Below are 24,380 nucleotides of genomic sequence, written 5' to 3'. Positions count from 1 at the left end.
TTTGAAATGCAAGGGGGGAAATGTTCTCTTGCAGGTGGCTGTTTATGCCTTCAGTAGATGAGAAGGCTCTCAATAAATTTTGAACATTCTAGTAATGAGGAAATTATTTCTCTATGCACAAAATGAGTAGACCTTATACTTTTATATAGTTTATTTCCATATGTGTATGGGCAGCTTACAGTTCAATTCTGAAGTGCTGTTGCGATGCCTAGGTAACACTAGAAATAATGAAGGCAGTTGAATACAGGTACTCACATTGTTCACACTGTAGTAGCTTGGAAGAATTTCAGTTTGGGATAATGGCAGCTCCCTCACCAGCTGACAACATAGTGTCTACAGTTTACTGACAGTTTCCAAGTAGACAATATTGTTTCATGTTATCACTGGGAACTGCTGACAGTTGCAACAACAGCTATGGTGCAAACATTTGCACACATGGGCACCTGACAAATGCATTTTCCTGGATGAAAGTTCGCACACTGTAGTAGGTTGAAGTTCTTGAAAATGACATTTGCTTGTGGAGGAACCAACAGTTTCATTCAGCATAGCAGGCTTTCTCAACACGATTACACATAGTGAACAACCAACACGTTACAACAATTACTCTTTTCCAATCCAAAGGAAAATGGGAGAAAAAAAATAAACCAGCCCATCTTATTCACTGGCAGGTGCTATATTGAACATGGAAGAAATAACATTTGTTCTATGAACTGTTCACTTCATGCAACGATTGCGTAACAAGCAGTAAATGCTAAATGGATGCAGTCTGCGCTAGTCTGGCTGCATAAAAAGATGACCACTAGTAACGTTTTGGCTTGCTTTTTTTTCTAAAAAATATACTTTACATGAAGCATGAACAATTTTACTGAGCTCCTATATGTGGCTGGGTTATATTTTTATATATTTATAATGATGTATATACGAGACACCTGTACGAGATGGACACTAAGTGAATTTTTTAAGTAAACACAATTCATGGCTATGACAACACACAGGGACATTAGGACATGAATGCCTCCCAGGCTGATACGTACAAGCGCATATATTTAGGTATATATTATATACACACAAATCAACACACGCAAGGACACACACTGGCCAACACAGAGTGCCTTGGTGTAACAACACATTGGTCTGATGCACAGCCTCCATTAGGCTGAAGGAAACTTGCACAGACTCTTGGCCATAGCTGCAAAACCTGTTCAGTTCCCAGTTACCCTCCCAACACCACATGCTGTTCTTAGATTTCCTAAGTGTTTTCCTTCTTTGTTTTTTTATAAAACAAACTCATATATGCCTTCGAAAATTTCTTAGCATATAAAGGATGCTAAGCAGCCAAGTGGTCGTAAAAGTGCCCAGCTCACCAAACACTATGTAAGGAAGTTGCTTGGAAGTGCAAGATTGTCACTCTATTTGCAACAATATTTTCTGCTGCCATTAGTTCAGGAAACTTTATTTGATCTCAAAACTTCCTTCAGCTTTAAATAGCACTAGTCTCCATGATAATATTATATCTTAACGGTTGTCTTTTAATGTTGCATAATGACAAACACCTTCACAAGTATAATTACATGAATTTTAAGTTGAACCATTCGATGCAGCTGGATTTGGCAAACTCACCTGCATAACCTGCTGACTATATATATATATATATATATATATATATATATATATATATATAGAGTTTACCAATATTGCCTGAATATACAAATATCTTTCATAGCATTCATTTTTTTTTACAAATGGAGGAACATTGTTATGCTGGCATAATACAGGATTTTTTAGTTTTCTTTTACTTCCTCTCGATATACCTTAAACACAGTAGCTGATGAGGAATTGCAGTGCGCAAGCCAACGATGGGAAAAAGAAAATACGCAAATCGAACCTGAATACGATGTTATACCCTGGTTGCATGTTGCCCTATCACAAGAAAATTGTAGTGTCAAAAAACTTGCACCACGACAATAACTTCTGGTGCATTCAAGAAAATGCAACTGCGCATGCAAGAAAAAAAATGCCAGAAAAAGTTGAAATATTTTGGAATAATGTTCTGGTTAATCTCGCTTAACATAATTTACCCTGTACTGTGAAGAAATGAAATAGCAACGTCTGTTAGCTGTGCTAATGAAACCTAAAACAAGTTGACTAAAAAAAAAAAAAGACTTTCACTTTGCTTGTGAATGTCATTGCTATATTCTATGAAAAACAATATGTCATATAGCAAGTTCAAATTAACTGCATGGATGCATTACTCACCTCGAGCATGATCTTTCGATTTTGTAGTACCATTATGAACTCTTCTACTCAGTTTTCTTTTTCCCATGACTGTACACAGGATAAAGGTTGCCAGTGCAACAAAAAAAACCTATTGACAAGCTTCACATTTTCAAAGCATAGTGTAATCAGTCATAAAAGATGCTTGCATTAGGTTTATGAGCTTCATAACCCATCTAATGGCACTGTAGCTTCAACAAAACACTCAGACTTCAAGTGATGGAAGCTTGCTATTTCAAGCACAGCTTTGGTTTGATTTTCACAACTATCTAGCCTTTATATCCTCATTGCTGTGGTGTTGGTCACTTCCTAGCAGCAGAACTATCCTTGAGTGCATACTTGTTTGCAGTGACTTAGAGGTGTGCACAGTTTTTCAGTAATATTTACTTCGTTCAGGACTGCAAGCTTTATGTGCATATGTGTTGTGTGTGCGCTTTATAAATGCAAATTCGACAACACCCACCCTGACCTTCCATATTCATAACAGTTTCCACAATACGTTTAGGTACACTGAAGGACAGATAGCCACACCTTTGAGGTCTTAACTCGCGGAAAACAGATGGCTGGCATGTGTGCACTTTATCATGAAGCAGGCATCTTACATCACCAAGATACGACATAAATGTGCCAGACAAAAACGCCTTCTCACAGGGACGCTTTACAAACCTTAAAAGACAAGCAGTTCAGGTACCTGCTGAAGCATGCCTGGCAAGGCTGCCTCAAAGACTTGATAAGGCAGGCGATTCTGCCCTAGGGCTCAGAACTACAAGCCAGACACTCTACTGAAGGCCTGCACTTCACCAGCACAATGCTGTCTTCATCACACAAGCTGCCAAGCACATCTCTCTCTTGCTGGCTCCATGCAGTAGCTGGGGACTTGAATTTGGTTTCAATGTTCACAAAGCACAAATTCCAACATTTACACATCTGCACAATGGTCATGGTTGTGCAGCAAAACCTGTCACATGGTGTCAGGGCATCATCAAGGGAAAAAACAGCATGGGCCAGTGTCAATATGATCTCAAACAGAATAAAGCAAACCACTGCTGAAAAATAAATATATATATATATAAAGGAAATGTCACTTAAGTAAGCTGCAGGTTGCTGGAGAAGGAATATCTAGATGTATTGCTACCTTATTTGACAAGAAAGCATGGCCTTTACTTTTTATTTTTTTAAAGTTCCTAGCTTTGTCAAAGGCTCTGAAACTAGACATACTGAATCTTTGAAACAGTGCCAAACCAATAAGTAACATTGACACAATCCTTAAATCTCTCTTCAAGAACAGCAAAAGTTTATAAACGATGATGCCAACTTCAGAAAGGCAATGGCAAATGAATGAGTGGTTTTAACATGTGTATCGATGACAAGTGACAGTTATTTCAAGCACGATTCTACACATTTCCACAATTTCTAACTCTTGAAATCACTGAAGCTGACACATTCCTTTAAAAATACCCTTTTTTAGCAACTTTTTCTGTTTTTGTTTCTCTTGCATTTATTGTAGACTTGCAGTCACATGATGCTTGTCTGTCATTAAGAGACTCAATGCCATTAGCTTTTCACAACTGCTCACACTAATAAAAATGTGCTGACACAGGTGCTTTGGCATGAGTGCAAGGAAGACGTTTTTTCTACAATTGGGCTTCAATAGCCTTCCTACCATTACTTTGGCTGAAAATGAAAATAAACTTTTTAATTCAAATTTTTTTCCCATACCCAAACTTTCTGCTTCACTTTTTCCAACGGCAACACACAACTGTGTAGACAATATGTATACTGATTGCTCTCTAACATGATGGAACAAAGGCTCAGCAAAAACATATTTTGGCTGTCTGTTAGTCCACAAACATCCCCTGAAAACACCTTCAGCAAGAAGGCTATCTCAGATTCAGTTAGAAAGGTGCACACTTTCCTACGAGATAATTATTTTTGTTCCTTTGTCTTATTCCAACTTTGGCCTTTAATTTTCAAGAGGATGCTGACATAGTTTTGGGGTTATTTGAATAGGAGAACATACCCTTTCTACAACGCCACCACAGATGTGCTGTGATGGCACTTTCATCGTTATGCCATTGTATGAAGCATTGACTTGCCATATGGTTTGGTAGCAGCAGGATGAATCATAGGAGACTTGGCATTATATTAACCAACCACCAAATGCAGAAATGGTTTCAGAAAAAAAAAAGTTTTTTTTTTATTTATACCCTGGCATATTTGTCTTACAAGCAAACAAAAATTTTAACATCATTTCCTAAATAACAGAAAAATAAATCCTGGTACAGAATAAAACTAACAGAAGATGTTGTGTATGCTTTTCAAGTAAAGTAGTAGTGATAACATTATGAGCAAAGTAAATGAAAAGAGGTCTAAAGACATTGTCACAACATTCTAAGCAGGTTTTCCAGGTTAAACCAGGTGAAACTGTGGTTCGATTTAGAACAAGAGCTCATGGGAAAATTTAATCAGGTGTTTACGATTCTGACACCACTGTCGGCATTTGGCACCTCACCAGCAGTTGTACTCCTTTCCCCTTATGTTGCAGTTCTGCTAATCTCAGAGCAAAAAATCAATGCCTCAGCTCAAGAGAAAAGACATGCTGCCTTGCTGCCTTGGCATGCTGTCTACGAAGACAAGGACAGGTTGAACACAAATCCAATGGAAAGAAAGTTGTGTCAGACAAGTCTGCTCCCCTAGCAACAACATGACGGATGTGAAGCTACATTCAACACGAACGGGCCAGATCTGCCTCAAATAGAAACAAGCTTTTAAGGAAAAGAGCAATCAAGTGAAGGAGTACCTGCTGGTTGTATGGTACAGCCCCTTGTTCTGCACACTACTAACTGTGCATTTACATGTATGAAACAGTGCAAATACATATAGAAACAGCCATATTCTTAACTAGAAAGTATCTATCAAATGCTCTGGCCCCAAATAAGCAAGTATTTGAAATATTATGCACTACCTGTTCAGCTGCACTGTTTAGCTCTATAATGCCAGGCAGCTTGGTGTACTGGCACTGTTTAGACACAGTAACATGAAAATTGAATATCCTCTCCAGAGGAAATTCACTACATATAAGATTGTTGGTGGTGAATTAAGTTTCTTTCTTGGGCAAGATACTACACACAAGGTCACACTTTAACTAGCACACCGGCATTACACATGTAGGGGGAATTCCTGACCTCCATAAGTAACAAGATGCTGTACACCTCTAGGAAAGTCGCAAATATATACTGCCAATGCTTCATAGCAATGTGATAACTGTGCTACTAGGCTGTGGCATTGGTCTCACTGATTTTCTGTGCATTAGAGAGGATGTCTGAAAAAAGCGCATTTACTTGCAACAAGCTTTGGTCAGCTCCATTGGTCAAGTTTCTGCAACCCTTTGCCAACTACCCGACACATTCCTACCACACAGCACTGCCATATGCTAAACAAGTTTAAAATCAAGAGGGACTACAAGCATTGTGTACAGTCAGAAAGAAAAGTTCAAGCTGAACATTTAGCCATTTGCTTTTAAGCCACAACCTCTGTCAAGAGCAAACAGGCCACAGGCCACCTAGTGGGGATCTTGTAGCATCCACAGCACCTTGAAGCTCTAAAGTTATGAACTGCCCTTCTTACTCTCTAGAACTCAAAAGCACCACAGGCACCCCACTGCATACACTGTGGCCTGCACACCTGTGGCAAAGGTTGCACATGAAATTTAGCAGAACACACAGAAATGTTGCTCAAGAGTCGAGTCAGTACACTAATAGTAACCTTGATTAAGTGCAGTTTGTGGCAATGGTAATCACACATTATCAAAAAGACATCACAACACAAATGCATTATATTTAACCACACCATGTAGCTGTAGCAAGCCGGCAACAAAAGTTGATGTGTAGTGAAATGTGGAGTTACAATAAATTAAAATGGCTACTTGGCATTCGCCAGAACACTTGGGATCACACAGTTTGTTAATGACACCTGTGACATCATCACATCAGTATACCACTATCTTAGCAGTAAATCTAGCACTGGGAACAAAATATAGCACTCAGAATAATTATGCTTATGCAGTACTTTGATAATCAATTTAGAAGCTAATATTCTGTGTGTAAAAAAACACTCACGGACAAATCAAAATTATTTAGGTGCTTCTTACACCTAAAAGCTTACTACAATAGCTAGCCCATTGTTGATGTAAATAAACTTGCACTATAATTACTTTCAGTAAAAAAAGCAAGTAGAATACATTATGCCCAATGCGCAAATAAATAAAATGAAAAGCATCATACCATTTCAACCAGACATGGAGGATCTATACATACAAACACGATATCTTACACAATATTAATGTGCACCACTTCTGTGTTAAAAAATAGTATAAATACCACACTTTGCCAAATTGCTTGCAACCATAATCCATACTGTCAAAGTGTCAATGCGTGGTGCCACTGGCCATTGCTCAAGCTTGACATGGCTGCAACTGGTACTATGGATGCAAGCTGGAGACGTACTACAATTACTATCAGCAGCTAGCTTAAAGCTCATTTTATACTGCCCAGTAGATGATATGCAAAGTTCACAAGCTGGTTTCTACACACAACTCAAATATCACACTAAGATGAACATTGTAAGCTCAAAAAAAAAAAAAGCCAGCTGGGGCACACACAATGAGTGACTGCAGGAAAGTAACATGTTCAAACACATTCCTTGCTCTGCAAATGGTTTGAGCATGAGCACTACTGTTGTAGTAGTGGTGTTAAAAGTTGTGCGGAGATGCCTGCTTGTGGAGTTTTGCACATTGCCTATCCAAGTTTCTAGTGTGAAATGTGTGGCGTCGGAAAAACTTGAAGCTGCTTTAACTTTTTTTTTAAAACAGCAGTGGAGCTGTTGACTGACAAAAGAACACACATGCTGCTAAGGACATATTATCAGTGGTGGTCCAAGCAGTCCCAAATACGAAAGATTTTGTATCAGATATTCACATACTAAAGCAGAAATAGCAGGATTTTTCAGCCCAAAACAGCATCACAGCGATTACATCAGCGAGTGCCACTTTCATCTCTTAAATGATAAAATTGATGAAGAATCATCACAAAGGGAGCTGAAAATTCTATCCAACTTGTACATTATTCATGAGCATTACGAGACATAACTGAGGAACACAAAGTACACATGCATTTACTAATAATGTCAAGGTATGTTCTGAGCATGGCTGAATAGTCATGCTCAAAAGCCATGACTGATGTCTAAACATTATTTAATGAAGAGGTATCTTTGTAATATAAATAAGAGGCCTGCCTGCTGTCACAGAACTATGCCCAGACTTTGGGAAATGGTGCCATATTTTCCCACTAACTGCTACGAAAGTGCTGCATTTTTTTCATTCTGGCTGCAACACATTAAGATAAAGCTGCACATTTTTTCATGAAGATGTCAGCATTTGCCTTTGTGCAACACCAGCTAGATTGCAAGCATCAACATTATGTTACTGCAGGTAAGCTTTCCCTTTGGGATGACATTCACTATTGTGTCAGCATTTTTCAGTTACAAATATATCGATCTAATCAAAATAGGCAGGCTGCCCAAACTTGGCACTGACAAATAGAATTGTCAGCAATTCAAGTCATGTTTTAACAGCATGCCAACCAAAGTTGCTTTTACACAGAAACTGCATGTGTACAGGTTCGAGCAAAGTTGTGGAGACCACGGCATCAGCAAAAAAAAATTAATATATATACAAGCACAGCTCCGCAGCCCGCAATCGGTTTAATGCATTGCATTGGTCCAATGCGCGCACGTAAGTGTGCGTTGGATTTTATCTGGAATGCCCCATCTGCAAAAACACGGCACTTTTGGTCCTCAAACTTTTGCTCGCAACTGTACAAGTGCTGCTGATCTCGTAATTCAATGAGTGTAAAGTGAGGGGGGGGGGGGGGGGGGCTTTCATTCTTGCACTGTCATACAAATTAATTTCACTGATGTCCCTTAGAGCATCCGAACTCGCGTAGGCAAACACAAATTGGTCAAATTATGCCAATGGCACTGCTGGACTACCACTGCACACAACCAAAAATGGCAGAAAGCATGGGCACTGTAGCATAGTGGCCATTCCAAAGCTGAATAAATAAATAAAAAGCTGCGTTAACATTGTGAAACAGTGCTGTGAAACATTTTAAAGTTATAACTACAACTACTGCTGCACTGCTCTATGTCATCAATAAACCTCGCATGCTATGCACCAGATGCAATACAATATAATGAGTTTATGGACAGTTGAAACTGAGTCTCAAACTAAACCTAAGAGTCTTTGGTGGCACCCAACACTAACGATTTTTTCCTGCCAGGGCATTTGATCACAACTGCCTTCTGTTGGTTTACATTTGTGTGGACCAGTTAAGAAACCTTTAATGTGTCAAATTCATCAGAGGCCTCAAGCTTTCACCTACCCAGGAAAGTGAGAACCACGTGGCTACTCCATGTGCATGCAAACCGTGCCTCTTGTGAGCAAGACCCTTTGGCCAACAACATGTTCTGCCTTCACTGCTTGGACTTGGAGTGGCGGCTTCCCCGCAGGGCCGATTTGAGACTGCCCTTGAGGCTGGCCCGGACGGGGGCAGATGAAGTGGTTGGGGCGGCATCGGGGGGCCGGAAGGAGGTGCGCTGGTCCTCTATGCGGCCTGCCTGCACGCGCAGGATGAGCGAGAAAAAGTCCTCATCAGGCACCGTTGGTGCCGATCGTGAGCTTGGCACCACAGGAGCGCTTGGGGCACGCTGCAGAGTGGGCATGCTGCTGCGCTGGTCCTCCAGCCGGCTGCCCTGTTAGCAAAATGTGCAACCATTAGTTGCCAATTAAATAATACCTTTGTGAGGCGAGCGAGAAAAGAATCTGAAGAGCAAGATTTCTTTGTTAATTACAACTACACAAAGAAAACAGACAGACAATGGAGCCAGAGAAAGAATAGGAGAAACTACGAGTAACATTTAATTGAGCTGTAGAAATAATAAGTACGAAACACAGCGGCACATTGCTGTGTAATAGCTCAGCTTGAATCAGGCTTGGGGGTGCCAACACTTCTGGGATGTAACTGGGTGTCAAAAATAATGTTGGACTGCTTGGAAGAAGTACCAGTGTTACAGTGAAGTAGAATATATGAGCAGTGCACCTGCTGGTGCACGCCTCGCCTTATCGCACGTGTTGTGCAAAGTGCTGCTCGTAGCAGCAGCATGGTCATCACTGGCAATTGATTGTGCCTAGCAAACCATACTTCTACCCATGGCCAGTATGGAGTACGCATCTGGTCAGATGCCAGGCATGCATTCCAGGCCAACTGTGCTCCAGCGCCAGACACGCTTTACCGCGATGCACCTTCAATAGTTAGCGACTGCAGCGCTGCTGCTACTGGCAACACAAAACATGTCAAGCGGAGAGGTGAAGTCGCACCCCTCAAAATAGATTCTAGTAGACTCTACCAGTGTACAGCAGTCAGACAGAAAAGTCTCTAATGAAAAAAGTGCCACAAAGTGTTTGAAAAAAGGGTACTATAAAATCTTGGGCTTCAGTGGAAGCATTCTTCTAGAGGAGTATGCGTCACCTGTTTTTCTTTTTTCGTTAAGGGTAGACCAGTTCCACACTTTATATCGGAACAAGCTGAAGAATTACATGACCTGATGTCATTATTGAGAGAAGCACAGCGAGTGGGCCACACCTCTAATAATTGTGCCAAAGAAAGGCAATTCTGGAACGATCTGCAGGGATTACGGAATAACTTAATCTGCACATAGAGGTGGATCATTACCCACTGCGATCATTACCCACTGCCTCTATCAGAGCACATTTCTTCATCCATAGTAGGAGGCACAATTTTCACACTTCTAGATCTCTCCAATGCTTACCTTCGACTTCAGCTTGAGCTCTTAATAGTGAACACTCACTTGCATTTCTTTCGATTTAAACGACTGCCATATGGGGTGGCAAGTGCTCCGGCTATTTTCTAAGCTGTTTTAAACCAGGATTTGCGAGGCATTCCTGGTACTGTTGATGTTGTAATTTAAGAAAAAGACAAGCAAAAAGAGTGCTTTAGCAGCTACAAGCTCATGTAATTTGCATTAACGCGGAAATATGCACATTCTTTCAAAGCAAAGTTTGTCATCTACACAATTGACAGAAACTGGTTGCACCCAGCACCGGAAAAGATGGAAGCCATCATGTATGCTTCCCTGCCAAAAGATGTCGCTCAGCTCAAAGTTTTTCTTGGTCTCATTTATCCGAAGTTTCTTCCCAACTTAGCCACACTGCTTGAGCCATCATACTTGCTACACAAAGAAAGTGCACGAAAATAGTCCTATCGGCACAACAAGAATTTCAAAGAGTGCAAAGAACTCCTGTGTAAAAACCACTTGCTAGAGCTCTACGATGTGAAAAAGGATTTGCGCCTGACATATGATACATCTGCATATGGTTTAGGAGCGCTGTTGTCACGTTAATCGACTGTCGGAAGAAGCCTGCCACCTTTGCGTCATGATCTATGACCCCAACAGATTGCAATTATGTGCAAATCGAAAAAGAGGGGCTTGCAATCATGTTTTGGAATCAAGAAATTTCATAAATACTTGTTTACATCACCAGCTCAGAGTGCGAACAGAAGTAATAATTCACTATTTGTAATATAAATACGGAGAGTAAAAAAAAAAAAAAAGAAATCTGAGATATACAAAATATGCACCTGGTTCCTACTTCTCAACTTTTGCATGACAGATCTTGTAAGAAAAAATTCATATGAAGACTTGGTCGCGTCAATACTAGACACAGTGACGCCCATGCTATGGGCAAAAGCAGTAGCTTCGCAAATGTGAGAATGGGTAAGTTCCTATTGTACAGGGAGCATTTCGTTTCACTCACTGCAGTAGGCATCTGGTTTATTTTTTACTGCATTCTTTAGGTTTGCAAAGCAATGGCCGTCAGGTCGGGAGCATGCCAGTAGTCACTTCATGCTTGCATTTTGTGTTTGATCAGCTTTTCTATGCAAGTAAGGTAGTCTAGTGTGCATTCAACTGACGCTAGAGCCTCCGCATGCTTCGTTCAGTTCATGTACAGTACTCACGGATTGAAATAGGACATTCGGAGCGCGTGGCCGTCGCTACATGCAGCGCCCCCCGTGGATGCTCATGGAACCAAGGTGCTGCATTGTGGTATAGCGCGAGGGGGAGAACATCTACAAAGCAGAATTGCTCCTTCCGGTCGCCAAGGGGCCGGCTTGTGGTTTACCACACTGCCTGCGTGGCGCTGCAAGGCTTGTGCGTTCGTGTTCCCACCGAAATGGTTCGGCGGTGCGCATTGCCTGTTTTGCGGCTGCGTCTGCTTGCGCGTTTTGGGCGATGCGGCACGCATGCTGTGCAATTAAGACACAGGATTCAGCTACGTGATAGTGCCGCACGTGTCTTCGTTGACATGATAAACACTTGCACAAAAGAAAAGAAAGTTTATTTCGTCCGTTTTGCAACGACAAAAAAGAAAAGAAGCAGTCACATGCCTGTCCTGGTGCAACATTTAAACGAAGTCTCAGTATTTTGTTGGTTCGCCCCTAGCAGCGAATACGGCGGCCATTCTGCGTGGCAAGCTTTCGTAGAGGCTATCGCCCAAGGAAGAAGGCGCTAGCTTCTCCCATTCTTGTTGAAGAGCCGCCCACAGGTTCTCCGGAGAACATCTGTGGAGCGGCCGACGAGACAGGGCCTTCTTTATTTCAGCCCATACATTCTCATTAATATTAATGTCCGCACCTTGCGGAGGCCAATTCAACACCATCACACACTTGTCTTCCAGCAGGCGAATCACGGATGCTGCGGTGTGAACTGGGCTCCGGTCGTGCTTGAAGTAAAACAAGCCGTCCTTAAATGGGCCAACCAGGGCGTACGGCATATGGACGGTGTCGAGGAGGTCTAGGTATGCTGCGGCATTAAAGCGGCCGTCCAGGCGTACAAGCAGACCTAAGCCTTTGTAAATACACCCCCACACGTTGACGCTACATCGACCGCTGCTTGCAACACGATGCAGATTTTAGGGTGTCGAACCTGGCTGAAGGAAGCGGAAAGAACACAAGACATTATTTTACTTCACTGCGATTGATAACCGCGATGACAGGGGTCTGGCTCTTGAATGTTGGTAGAATGCACTGCCTTTAGTGACCATTTCTACGAACTGCTTGTGTCCAACCCACGAAACAAGGTGCTGGTGAAAAGTTTTTTGGCGTGCGCTCTCTCCTCGTGGTAGCAGAGTGCACGGAATATAAAACCTAGTTTTTTTATGAAAACGCACACCTAGCCGCTACATACCATCTATCCCATCTATCATGCGCTACGGGAATGTAAAGAAAGATAAACATTGGCGGATTTTTTTTAGTGAAGCTGTGTAACCCCCGATTTGTGAAGGAGTCCACCTGCCTCGTGCTTCGTGTCCTCCACGCTCGCTGCTGCTGGTCCCATTTTGATGTAAACGTGCTCTCGTCCGTAAAAAGGACATTCTGCCACACTTCCGCTGTCCAGGACTGATGCTCCTGTGCAAACAGCAGCCTTTTGATCCTGTTTTCTGAAGACATGAAGGGCTTAATCGCCGCCACACAACTACGAAGGCCATTTGTGTGAAAGTTCTCGCGTACTACTTGTGTGCTGGCTGCTAGCCCCAGGTCGTTTCGTATTTCTTTCGCCGTTATCTTCGGGTTTCGTCTCGCTGCTTCAACTATACGGTCGTCGTCAGAGTCGGTCGTCACCTTTGGTCGGTGTCCTCTGGGCAGATTTGTCAAGCAAGCATCCGTCCTGAAAGCCCGCACAATCCTGCTCACCGACGAGCGGGGGCGTACGGTCATATCGGCGATTCGTTGCTGCGGTAAACCTGCTGCAGATAGCCACAATCTGCATCCGTTCCGAGATGGGTATGCCTGGCATTGCTGGTCGTGTCTGAAATGGAGGCGCGTCTTGTGTTCGCGATATATAACTACCTGTGGCGCGGCTTCTGCTGACGTCAGTGCGACCAACGATGCCGGGTGTTTTCATTTCGGGGCTGAATAAAGAAGGCAGTTTCTCGTCGGCTACTCCACAGGTGTTCGCACGAAATAAGCTATTCTTTTGTACAGATGTTTATCACATCTACGAACGCACACAAGGCGCAATCTCGCAGCGGAATTCCGTGTCTTGCTTGCACAGCATGCGTGCCGCATCGCCAAAGCGCGTGCATTGAGAGCGTCGTCTGCTCGCGCAGGTGTGCACCGTCGAGCCATTTCAGTCGGCACACGAAGGCGCGTAAGCCTTGCAGCGCCACACTGGCACTATGTTAAACCACAGGCCGGCTTGTCGGCGACCGGAAGGAGTAGTTCTGCTCCGTATATGCTCTCCCCCTCGCGCTATACCACAATGCAGCACTTTGGTTCTATGGGCACCCACGAGCGGCGCTGCATGTAACGACGGCCACGCGCTCTGAATGTCCTATTTCAATCCGTGAGTACTGTACAGCTCTGCACAAAATTGTTCAGTAATGAATAAGGGCACTTGCACAGGCAGAGTTAAAAATGTAAGAGACGAGACAGCTAGACAAGCTTTGGTCGATGGTCGGTCTGAAATCGACTGCATGCACTTGTGCGAGTGAAAACCTCACAAGATGGGAAAGATTGCTCCTAATAATCTGTACATATGCTATCGAAGTGCTGATGGATAAAAGCACCCCACAGTGGGAAAAATAATGCTGCTTTCGATATTAGCGGAACACAATCATCAAAATAACATGCACTCATGAGAATGTATAATTGTTTGAGACATCATTAAAACAGCCAAGACAACTGATCTGAAAATTAGAGAACCCGAGAGAAGCTTCTGTCTTCACTGCTCCCGTCATTTAAAAATTATGTTCAGCAGTTGATGATAGCGTAAATTTTGTGTAGTTTTATTGAGGAACTGCTAGGAGTACTTGAGGCTAGTTTTGACAATACCTCCAGTGGAAATATTATTCTTCAAGATTCCCCAATCTGCCAAAAATTGTAAAATTGGACAAATAGTTGCAGTTCAGTTGTCATTTCATACAGTGCATGATGTTGCTAACTAACTAATTCGGCAGACATCGTTTTTTGACCTATGGTGGTGAGGTAGAGCTTAAATCGCTGTTTGAACAGCATCCAATTCGCTCGCAAGTTGCTGTCATGCGCATGCATTCTGGTGCTTTAAGTGTCGACACCATGTTATGGTGGCGGTCTGTGATCCGTTACAAGTGTCCTCACTGATGCTGCTTCATGGAGGCATTCCACTGCTCCTAGTGGTACTTGCCACTTTCGGAAACACTTAAACTACTTTTGGCACCATGTTTGATGCCTTCGCTTGGGAGGATCGAGGGAGCAGACACTGCAATGAGGTAGCTGCTAACAAATCGCCATCTTTATTCTCTTGCTTTCACAGCACAGGCTGTGATGATAATACTGGGAGGATCAAAACAAACTGCACATAGTGCAACAGTAGTCAGTGCAAGAGGCATCATGCCTAACAGCAACAGTCACCACCATCACAAGATGATTCCTGGGCATTTTCAAGGATATCGAATGCTTCTTGTAAAACTTGTTAAATGTTGGAGGCACCCATCAGGCTGCTTTAAAGGTCAACTACAATGAAATTTCACTTGGGCTAAATTGACTATAAATGCCTAGCTTATGCTCTCAAAGTAGTTTTGGCAAGGCTGCAGGGCTGGTAATTACCTAATTTTGTTATTAGCAGCTATTAAATAGCGCCTATGCAGATGATGCATGCACCTGGCGGCAAAGCGGTAGTGATGCGGATATGGCGAATACTGAAGAACCGTACGCAACTGTTGATCGCTCAGTTGCACCACGTTGCGTCTAGGCAGCCAGGCGCATTGCTCACTCATCTGAGAGTTGATGGGCGTCTCTCTCGGCATGCGTTCTCCCTGTTGCGCTCGTGATTTGAACTGTTGCAAGAATGCTGATGAAAGAATGCCAAAGCAATGGTTGTGACAGGAAAGCCGAACACATCTTTCCTGTCCCAGCTTTCAGAGCGAAAGCATGCAGCGCGGTGCAGCAGGCAAGTGCAACACGGACGAGCCAACATGCACAAAGCATGTAAACTGCAGTTAACGAAGCTGCACAAGCTACGTTTAAACAGCACAGCCACTTGCCCATCAAGATCTGCTTGGCAAATGCTTTCTAGGGGTGACTATAAGTACTACATGCCGCAATGGTGCGTGAAAACCAAAGGTAACGTTCAAAGACAAGTTGTATTCAAGGGCACTATTCTCAAGCTATCATTTCTGGTACAGTAAAACCTCGTTAAACCGTACCCGCTTAAACAGTAGTTTCGTTTTAAAAGTAGTAAAGTCAAATCCCCGACTCAGCGGCCATTGAACATAATGTATTTTGTATCCGCATAAACCGTACCAGCTTATTGCGTACGCATCGGTTAAAACGTAGCGTTGCAACTTTTTGTCGCGCAAACACGGCGGTGCACTGTCTCCATCGGGCGGCCCGGCAGAACAACAAGCCTCAGAGATCGGAACAACGGCCTCCAAGTGCCCTGTGCGTTTGTGTGTGAAGCCACATCAACATCAACATCATTTCGACGCCATGCCAGAGAGCGTTATGGCGTCGTGAAAGCGAGGACGTGCGTCGTTCCGAAGCTCGGATAAAAAAAGGCGCCAGCTGCTCAGCATAGGAGAAAAATTAGACATTGTCCGTGCTATCGAACGTGACACGAAGAAGATGGCGCTGGCACGCAACAGGGATCTGCTGTTGACTACAGTGTGTGGCATTTGGAATGCGAAGAAGTTGCTCGGCAGCGCTGCTGCGACCGCGAAGACATGTCGGCTACGAGGTTCGACTTTTCGCCCTCATTGCCTCTGTTGTAGTCGAAGTGTCGACTAGCAACAGTGATGAAAGAGAGAGAGAAAATAATGCAGAGAAAGGCAGGGAGGTTAACCAGAGGTAGTTCCGGTTGGCTACCCTGCGCCGGGGGAAGGGTTAAGGGGGATAAAAAGAGAAAAAGAGTGGAAGGGGGAGATAGAAAGAAAGGAAGACAAGCACGAACAAAGCGCGTACACTACACAGCGGTAGGGGGCAGCATTCTTGGAGTCTGTCGTGAAGCCCCGTGGACCGCAAGAACCTTAATAGCGCGAGTAAGGCCTTCAACGCGGATGTTCTTTCGGAGCATTGGCCTAAAGCTTTCAGTTCTGAAAGTGGACGATTGTCCAACTGGTACAGTACTCTGCACATCATTTGTCTCTCAGCACTGTACCGCGGGCAGACACAGATAATGTGTGCTAGTGTCTCGTCGATGTTACATGTGTCGCACGTGGGACTGTTGGCCATTCCTATGAGGAAAGCATACGAGTTTGTAAAGGCAACGCCTAGCCACAGACGGTAGAGCATGGTCTGTTCACGTCGTGGTAGTCCAAGTGGGAGGTGCATCTGTATGTCCGGAGACAACGAACGCAACCGACACATGGTGAAAACATTCGAGTCCCACAGGGGCAAGGTACACTCACGGGACATCAATCGCAGCTCAGCCGCAGCGTCTGTTCGCGAAAGCGGAATGAAGACTCGTTGACCACTTTCATGTGCAGATCGGGCGGCTTTGTCGGCGTGGTCATTCCCGCTGATGTTACAATATCCTGGAAGCCACTGAAAGATTATGTTGTGTCCTTTGTCATGGCTTTGATGATACATGTGCCGAATTTCTCAGGCCAGTTGTTCATTGGGTCCGTGGCGCATTGGGCTTCGTATGCACTGAAGGGCTGCCTTGGAGCCACTAAAGACTGTCCATTGTTGCGGTTGCTTCTGCTTAATGAAATCAAGTGCAGCACGGAGCGCCGCGAGTTCTGCACCCGTCGATGTGGTCACACATGAAGTTCTTAATTTGATTTCCTCAGGTTGTGCCGGGATGACGACTGCAGCAGCAGAGCTGTTGAGTTTTACTGAACCATCTGTGTATACATGTTGCCGGAATCTGTGCACGTTGTGAATGTGCTCCTAAGTTGCTTGTTTCAAAGCTTGCAATGACGTACCAGCTTTCTTTCTGATTCCTGGAATTGTCAGTTGCACTTGCGGCCGGTGCAGACACCACAATGGATCTGACAATCGTGTAGCGGGCGTAAATTCTGATGGCAAGTAGGACTGATGTCTTAGAATAGTTTTGGCAAAGGCTGAAAGTGGCCTTTTTGCTGGCAAGCAAGCAAGATGGTGTGAGGGAATCCGAGTCAGGTGTCGGATGTGCGCTCTCAGGACATCTGTATCAATGTAGACTGTCAAAGAAGCATCTCTGGCTATGGCCACTGCCGCAATCGATGACGTAGTTTTGGGAAGACCGGTACAAGTCCTGAGTGCTTGGGCTTGCACACTCTGGAGTTTGCGAATATTCGTAGTGCAAGTACTTCCTAGTACAGGTAAGCTGTACCGTAAGAAGCCCAAAAACAGTGCTTTATATAGTTGCAACATTGATGGTACTGTTGCACCCCAGGACTTCCCACCAAGAAACGCAAGAAGGTCCACAATGGCGGCCAAACGCTTTGTCATCATTGAGATGTGAGGGCTTCAAGACAAGTCTCTATCAATGATGACGCCAAGAAATCGGTGCGTTCGTCTATATCGTATAATTTGGTCATTAATCCGCAAAGCATACGGGGCCATCGCTTTGCGAGTAAAAGCAACGAGTGCACATTTCTCAGCGGAAAGCTCCAAGCCTTGTCTTCTTAGGTATGTTGACACAGCCGTTGAGGCTTTCTGAAGTCGTGCGCGGACTTGTACACATGTCACGCCTGAAGCCCATATGCAAATGTCGTCTGCATATACGGAGAGCTGAACGGTTTGCGGTAACGAATCAGCGAGACCAACGAGCACCAGGTTGAAAAGGGTAGGGCTGAGTACCCCGCCTTGCGGTACACCACGACTGGTATAGCTTGATGGCGTTGGTTTGTCTTCAGCCAAAATAAAGAAAGATCTTACATTCAAATAGTTGCATATCCAGCGAAAGGTGCGTCCACCAATCCCTACAGCTTCTAAGGCGTTCAGAATTGCATGATGATCTACATTGTCGTATGCACCTTTAACATCAAGGAATAGGGCCGCATTGATTCGTTTCAGATGTGTCTGGTGTTGTACGTATGTTACCAGGTCGATAACGCTATCTATTGATGAGCGGCCACGTCGAAAACCAGCCATTACCTCTGGATAGACGTTGTAAAATTCCAAGTACCATTCTAACCGTGTAAGGATCATTCTCTCCATTACCTCGCCGACACAGCTGGCCAGTGCTATTGGACGATAAGATGACAATTCCAACAGGGATTTGCCAGCCTTGAGGAGTGGAACAAGCCGACTGGATTTCCACGTTGTAGGGACCAGGCCGTCACGCCATGATGCGTTGTATAGGCCAAGAAGGGCATCTCTGGCCTCTGGACCAAGGTTTGCAAGCGCAGAGTATGTGATGCCATCGTGTCCTGGTGACGAAGATCGCCCGCACCCAGCAAGTGTGGCCTCCAGTTCTTCAATGGAGAAAGCAGTGTCTATACAAGGATCTCGGGAGCAAGGGGGCACAATGGGAATAGGTGCGCAAGGTGAATACGTGAGCGCCGGACCCGCGATCTTTGCGCAGTAATCTTCGGCTACCTCGACTTCTCGGCGTCCTTGATGTAGGGCTAGAGACTTAAATGGACGACGCTGCTGAGGAGCTGTTCGAAGGCCACGGATTGTTCTCCAGGCAACCAACAGAGGTTTACGTGGGTCGAGAGACTAACAAAACAATTTCCAGCGTTGATTTTGTAGTACAGCAAGGCGATGCTGAATTTTCTTTTGAATGCGTCTGGCCTCTCTAAGGTCGTACAATGATTTAGTCCGTCTGTACCGTCGCTCCGCACGCCGGTAGATTGCACGGAGGCTCTGTATTTTCGAATCAAAATCTGTGTATTTTTCTAATGGCCGAAATGAGCGCATAGCATCCTGCATAGCCTTAGTGATCTCAAATTCTAGTGTGGACGAAATGCCTTCGTGGCATGCGTCCTCCATAAGCGATTTAAACACGGGCCAATCGATTGTTTGTTTAAAATTTGATGGAACGGATTTGGTGAGGCCTTTTATCTTCAGGTAGGTAGGAATGTGGTCGCTTCCGTGGGTTTCTATATCTGTGAACCAATGAACGCAGCGAATGAGGCATCGCGAAACAAATGCTAAGTCTAGACAACTACTGTACGTCCGGCCGCGCAGAAACGTGGGACTGCCATCATTTAGGCAACAAAGTTCATGGTCGCAAGCAAAGGACACGAGGTTTCTTCCTTTGGAATTTATCTTGTTGCTTCCCCAAAGCGAATGATGCGCGTTGAAGTCCCCAACAACAATCCATGGACCAGGTGTCGCATCTGTAATGTCACTCAGCCTCTGCCTATCGAAACAGCTTGATGGAGAAAGGTAAGCGCCCACTAAAGTAAACGCAAGTTTTTGTTTTTGTTTTTTCACGGTCAAACACGCATACTGATTAGTGTCATGTGGCCGCACTGGATGAACAACGTAAGTCAGTTCACACCGTATGTAGATGATCACTTTGCTAATGTCAGTACAAGTCGATGACACATGAGGTTCATAGCCTGAGATCCGGACAGGTTCCTGTAATTTCGGTTCACAGACGACAACAATGGGGAATCGATTGGTTAAAACGTAATGGCAAAAATCACTGCGGGATTTAAGGCCACGGGCATTCCATTGCATGATAGATGCTTCCTTGACTTGTCTGAAGAGCGGCTGACGCGGTAGAGCCATTGTGCTTGCTACTCGAGGCTCGCAAGAACCGGATCCAGGCCGTCCAGCACTTGTAGTGCACCTCGAGCAGATGGCGCCTGCCTGTCCTTTATCAACACGCGAATGACTTTCATTAGAGATTTTATTATGGCGATTACTTGCTTGTCTTGACCTCGCACGTGATCTGTGCCCTCATTGGTTCGTCGGTAGTCCACCGTCGATCTTTGTTGGGCTGGAAGACTTAATGTCGGAAGTGCAGGCCAGTCGTTTGCAGTAGAGGTATTCACTGCGTCATCAGACACCGTGTTGTTACTGTGAGTGAGAGCCTTGGGAGCACCAGCCTCAGAAAGTAGCGTCTGTCTTGCGACGGTATCAGTATTTCTAGTAGACGAGGATCGTCTACGGTGACGGCAGACACTACGCCGTCGCACTTTGGCGGCGACGTCTCTGTGAGTTGAGTTGTCTCTCACCATTTGTTTTAGGACTTTCCGCTCTGTCTTGTGTCTCGGGCAGTCTTTCGACGATGCTTGATGGGGACCGGAGCAATTGGCACACTTGAAGTGAGTCGCACGGTAAGCATCAGCGCTGTGCTGCTCAGAAAATCTTGCGCACACGGTCGAATTTTTGCACATGCCGCTGACATGCCTGATCTTCAAACAATTACGGCACTGAGGTGGTCTTGGAACGAACCGTCGCACTGGATGACGAAAGAATCCAACTTTCATGTGGGACGGCAAGCTACCTCCCTTGAATGTTATCCTCACACAGCGTGAATCTCCTAGGCGACGGATTTCAATAATTGATACATCTGCTGTGGCAGGTTTGATCAAAATAGGCAGATCGTTGTCGTCGATTGACTCACCGACATCATAAATCACACCTGATATAGTATTGCTGTCCTGTGGTATTATCGTGCGAACATTTATCTTGCCCAGCATTTTCACTGTACTCAAGATATCCAATGCTGCTCTGTTCTTGACGTCAACCGCGAGAATGTTCTTACGGGTGTTAACTCTCATATTCGTGATCTCATTTGGAACAAGAGCCTCTAGCGTTACAAATATGGCTTGCCTGTTTAGCCGATTCAGGTTGTCGGTTGGCGTCTCGGGTAAGAAGGGTAAGAAGACGACATGGAAAGCGACAGCATGGGCGATTCAGGCCAGACAGTGGCAGAAGCTGCACGTTACGTCAGCCTCATGAATGCAATCGTCGCGATGAAAACAGGGGCGCGATAACGTAACTCTATTCCAAACAAAAAGTATTCCAAACTCCGGCACCCGGCAATGAAAAAGGTGCCTTGGGACGTAATACATAACGCCAATGAGGAATCTGCCATGCGAGTGTTTGCCAAGAAGAAGGGGCTGGCTGAAAAGCTGGCACGCAGCTTTAGTAAGTTTGAGGCCACTGTCGTCGTGCTATGCCGCCGCGGCATCAAACAAAAATGACACTTTTGTCGCGCAAAGTGAATAAATACTGCATGTTTTTTTTCCCTTTCTTCGCACTCTCTCCCCGAGTTCCGTTTTCGACAGGTAAGTGGGCGATCTCATGCTATTTGGTTAAACAGTACTGCTGTTTAGTACGTACTTTTTCCGAGCTCCGGCCAACTACAGTTTAACGAGGTTTCACTGTAGAGCATCATTTTCAAGATATTTCATGTGTCTTCACATCGGACGCATCGAAGCAGACAAATGAAATTCTTTCCGACACAGCGCCAGAAACGAGCAGGAATCACATGCTGCATCTTTCCCGAAGCAGAACGTGACGCGGCAGCCATGGTGTAGATGCGGTGGCAAGCTATGCAGGAATGCAATGCTGCCAGGGCGAAATGGGCAATGCTTTATCCCGGCCGCAGTGCAGCTTGTCTGGTTGTGAATTTACGCACACTTCGTGCCAAGCCTCAGCTACTTATCACCCTTTACTACAGATGGCGGTTGGTTGTCTGATTGGTCGACGAGTTCGGCACTTCCAGCACCAGGCAGCAGCCGGTGAAGTTAGATACGTCGTGCCATAAGATGCTAAGATCGCTAAAATTTTACCCTGTACTTGAAACGTTCGCACCAGCGTGGCGATCAGTTCTTGCCGCAGCGCTAGCGGACAAGTGTGCGGCGAGCGAGTGTTTCTTTGTTTGTTGAAGGTGCAAACGCAACACACACGTTTCATTAAGCCCGAACAGCATGCTGCTTGTGAGCCAAGCTAGCGCACGATGCACACTGTCCCAGCTGCTCTGGCGTGCGATAGAACAATGTCCTACTAATGCGCAAGCCACACTAAACTGTAGAGCATCCAATTTTCGATGATGTAGTGTCACCACACTACACGTGGATCGCGTCCACGTTAAGCCAGACTATATTGCACCTTTAGCTTGACTACCCCAATGCTCTATTCTTTGAGCAGAAGCAAATGCACCGAGGCCCTGCTGTTGAGTGTAGAAAACCAGATAGAGAAAACTGGCTGGACTCTGAGAATATTTCACATTAAAAGAACATCATGGACGCACCACAGTGGTGTCACAGCGCGCGAAGCAGCTAACAAAGTATACTAACTTTGTGGCTAGCTGACGTGAGGGACCTGTTCGCTGATACACCGGAACGGAATACAAGCAAGGAAAACAGACAGCACGGGTGCTGGTTCTCAACATTCTTCACTGTATGTTGCTTCTGCTGGGCAACAACGGCGGCAGTTTTTTCAGTTTTGGTATGAAAAACATAGATTTTTGTGAGCTGTAACGCATTCACCTGTATTTCACGTGCAAAATTTTGCACAGAGGCTAATGTATGTCTAAATCGTCTGAAACTGGGCTTCTTACATGGTCAAAAGCTTCGTTGTAGCTGGCCTTTAAAGGGTCCCTGAAACAGGTTGGACAAATTTTGTAGACGTGTAGGGTACAGCTACAGTAAAACATTAGCGGCACAATTCAAGTGAAGCATCTCATATTAAGAGATCTACAGACGATTACAAGTTACCCTCCTCCCTAGCCATGCTTTTCCTCCTCAATTCGTTCGCCAAATGAGTGCGGCTAAGCTCTGCCTTCACTGGCTCTACGTCATGATGCGACATCATGTCGTCTATTTTTGGCTGTCTTGCAGCCTCTCTAATCTCTCCAAGCCTCTCCAATCTCTCCACTAGCCGCCTGGCTGTCGATCCCCAGTGAGAGCAATCAAGCAGCATGCGTTGTGAGCGTTCCGTCGCAACGCCGAGCGTGTTCGATATTCCAGTAACCAAAGGCGTGCCAGCAGGCGTTTTGGCGGATGGGCAGAGGCAGGAACTAAAGCCTAAGAAGCAGGCATGTACCCAGATTTTTTTTCGGGGGGAAGCGGGGAGGGACAAACCAAGGTAACTTTTCTGTGCAAAGAAAAGGGGTGGGGGTGAGGTACCTTTACTAGTACAAACGTGAATAATGCCCACTGTTCGCCAAAAGACATGTAAACCCGCAAAAGAGAAACCTGCAAGGTGGAGAGAAGCAATTAATTAAGGGAAAATGAGACATCCACCAAACTGTAGCAATTTGCTACAAAGGAAACCCATATGGGTTCCTCAAAAGAAAGGCCTCGCAGTTGAAAAAATTTGCCCTGGTCCAAATCTCGAACCTGGGACTACCGCCTTTCCGGGGCAGCCGCTCTACCTGCCATCTGCTAGCCACCTGGTCAGCTTAGATGGATGAGCGCTGGTCCCGGGTTCGAGTCCCGGACCAGGACGAATTTTTCTTCAACTGCGAGGCCTTTCTTTCGAGGCACCCGTATGGGTTTCCTTTGTAGCAAATGCTACGATTGGGCGGATCTCTCATTTTCTCTTAATTACTCTGCCAGCACCACGCCAAGCCATCACTTGAGGAAATAATGCAGCAAAATGGAAAGTTAAACCCAACTAACGTTTCCTCTGGATGCAACTCGTTCCACGAGCATACAGACCAGCTGACTATGAACTGAATCCCTTTCCTTGTCCCTGGATCAGTCTAAACAAAGAAGGTTGAACCAACGAAACAACAGCGATGTGCGTGATTGTTGCAATAGATGGTGACAACTGAACGCAGCTTGAATTGATCGTGCGGGCACCGAATCGATGAGAAAGCTGGCCTTCACACCACAGGAGATGCCAATAACTACTGCCATCCAAAAGGAGTGAAAAATGCAGCATAATGTTGACCGCCGAATGGTTGTGAAGTCTGAAGATTGATTTTGCGGCGCTTTAGGAATGCGTGTGAGGAGTGGTGGCGTGAGAGACCTGGGTATGTGCCTGCTAAAAAGACACCTGGTTACTGCTATATTAGCTTTGTGTTTGTCTGGTTGAGCTCTTTTCCACCAGATGGCTGCACTGTACAGGCCTTTCACGTTTGCATCTTCGTTC

At 45.0% G+C, this 24,380-nt stretch overlaps 1 protein-coding gene across 3 annotated transcripts in view; it reads right to left on the bottom strand.

The window, feature by feature from the left end:
* Positions 1 to 139: 139 nt before the first annotated feature.
* The window catches only part of pins (G-protein-signaling modulator pins), a 101,375-nt gene continuing 77,134 nt past the window's right edge, over positions 140 to 24,380 (bottom strand). For 2 of the 3 annotated variants that reach the window (XM_065439155.2, XM_065439153.2), the window contains one exon: positions 140 to 9,084. In XM_065439155.2, coding sequence (XP_065295227.1) covers positions 8,806 to 9,084 — 279 coding nt within the window. In that variant the 3' untranslated portion in view covers positions 140 to 8,805. The remainder of the gene's footprint in view (positions 9,085 to 24,380) is intronic. The other variant, XM_065439154.2, reaches the window with a different exon arrangement.

This window comes from Dermacentor albipictus, chromosome 1, assembly GCF_038994185.2.
Source record: "Dermacentor albipictus isolate Rhodes 1998 colony chromosome 1, USDA_Dalb.pri_finalv2, whole genome shotgun sequence".
Taxonomy (NCBI): Eukaryota; Metazoa; Arthropoda; class Arachnida; order Ixodida; family Ixodidae; genus Dermacentor; species Dermacentor albipictus.
This window is presented reverse-complemented; position numbering and strand designations above follow the sequence as displayed.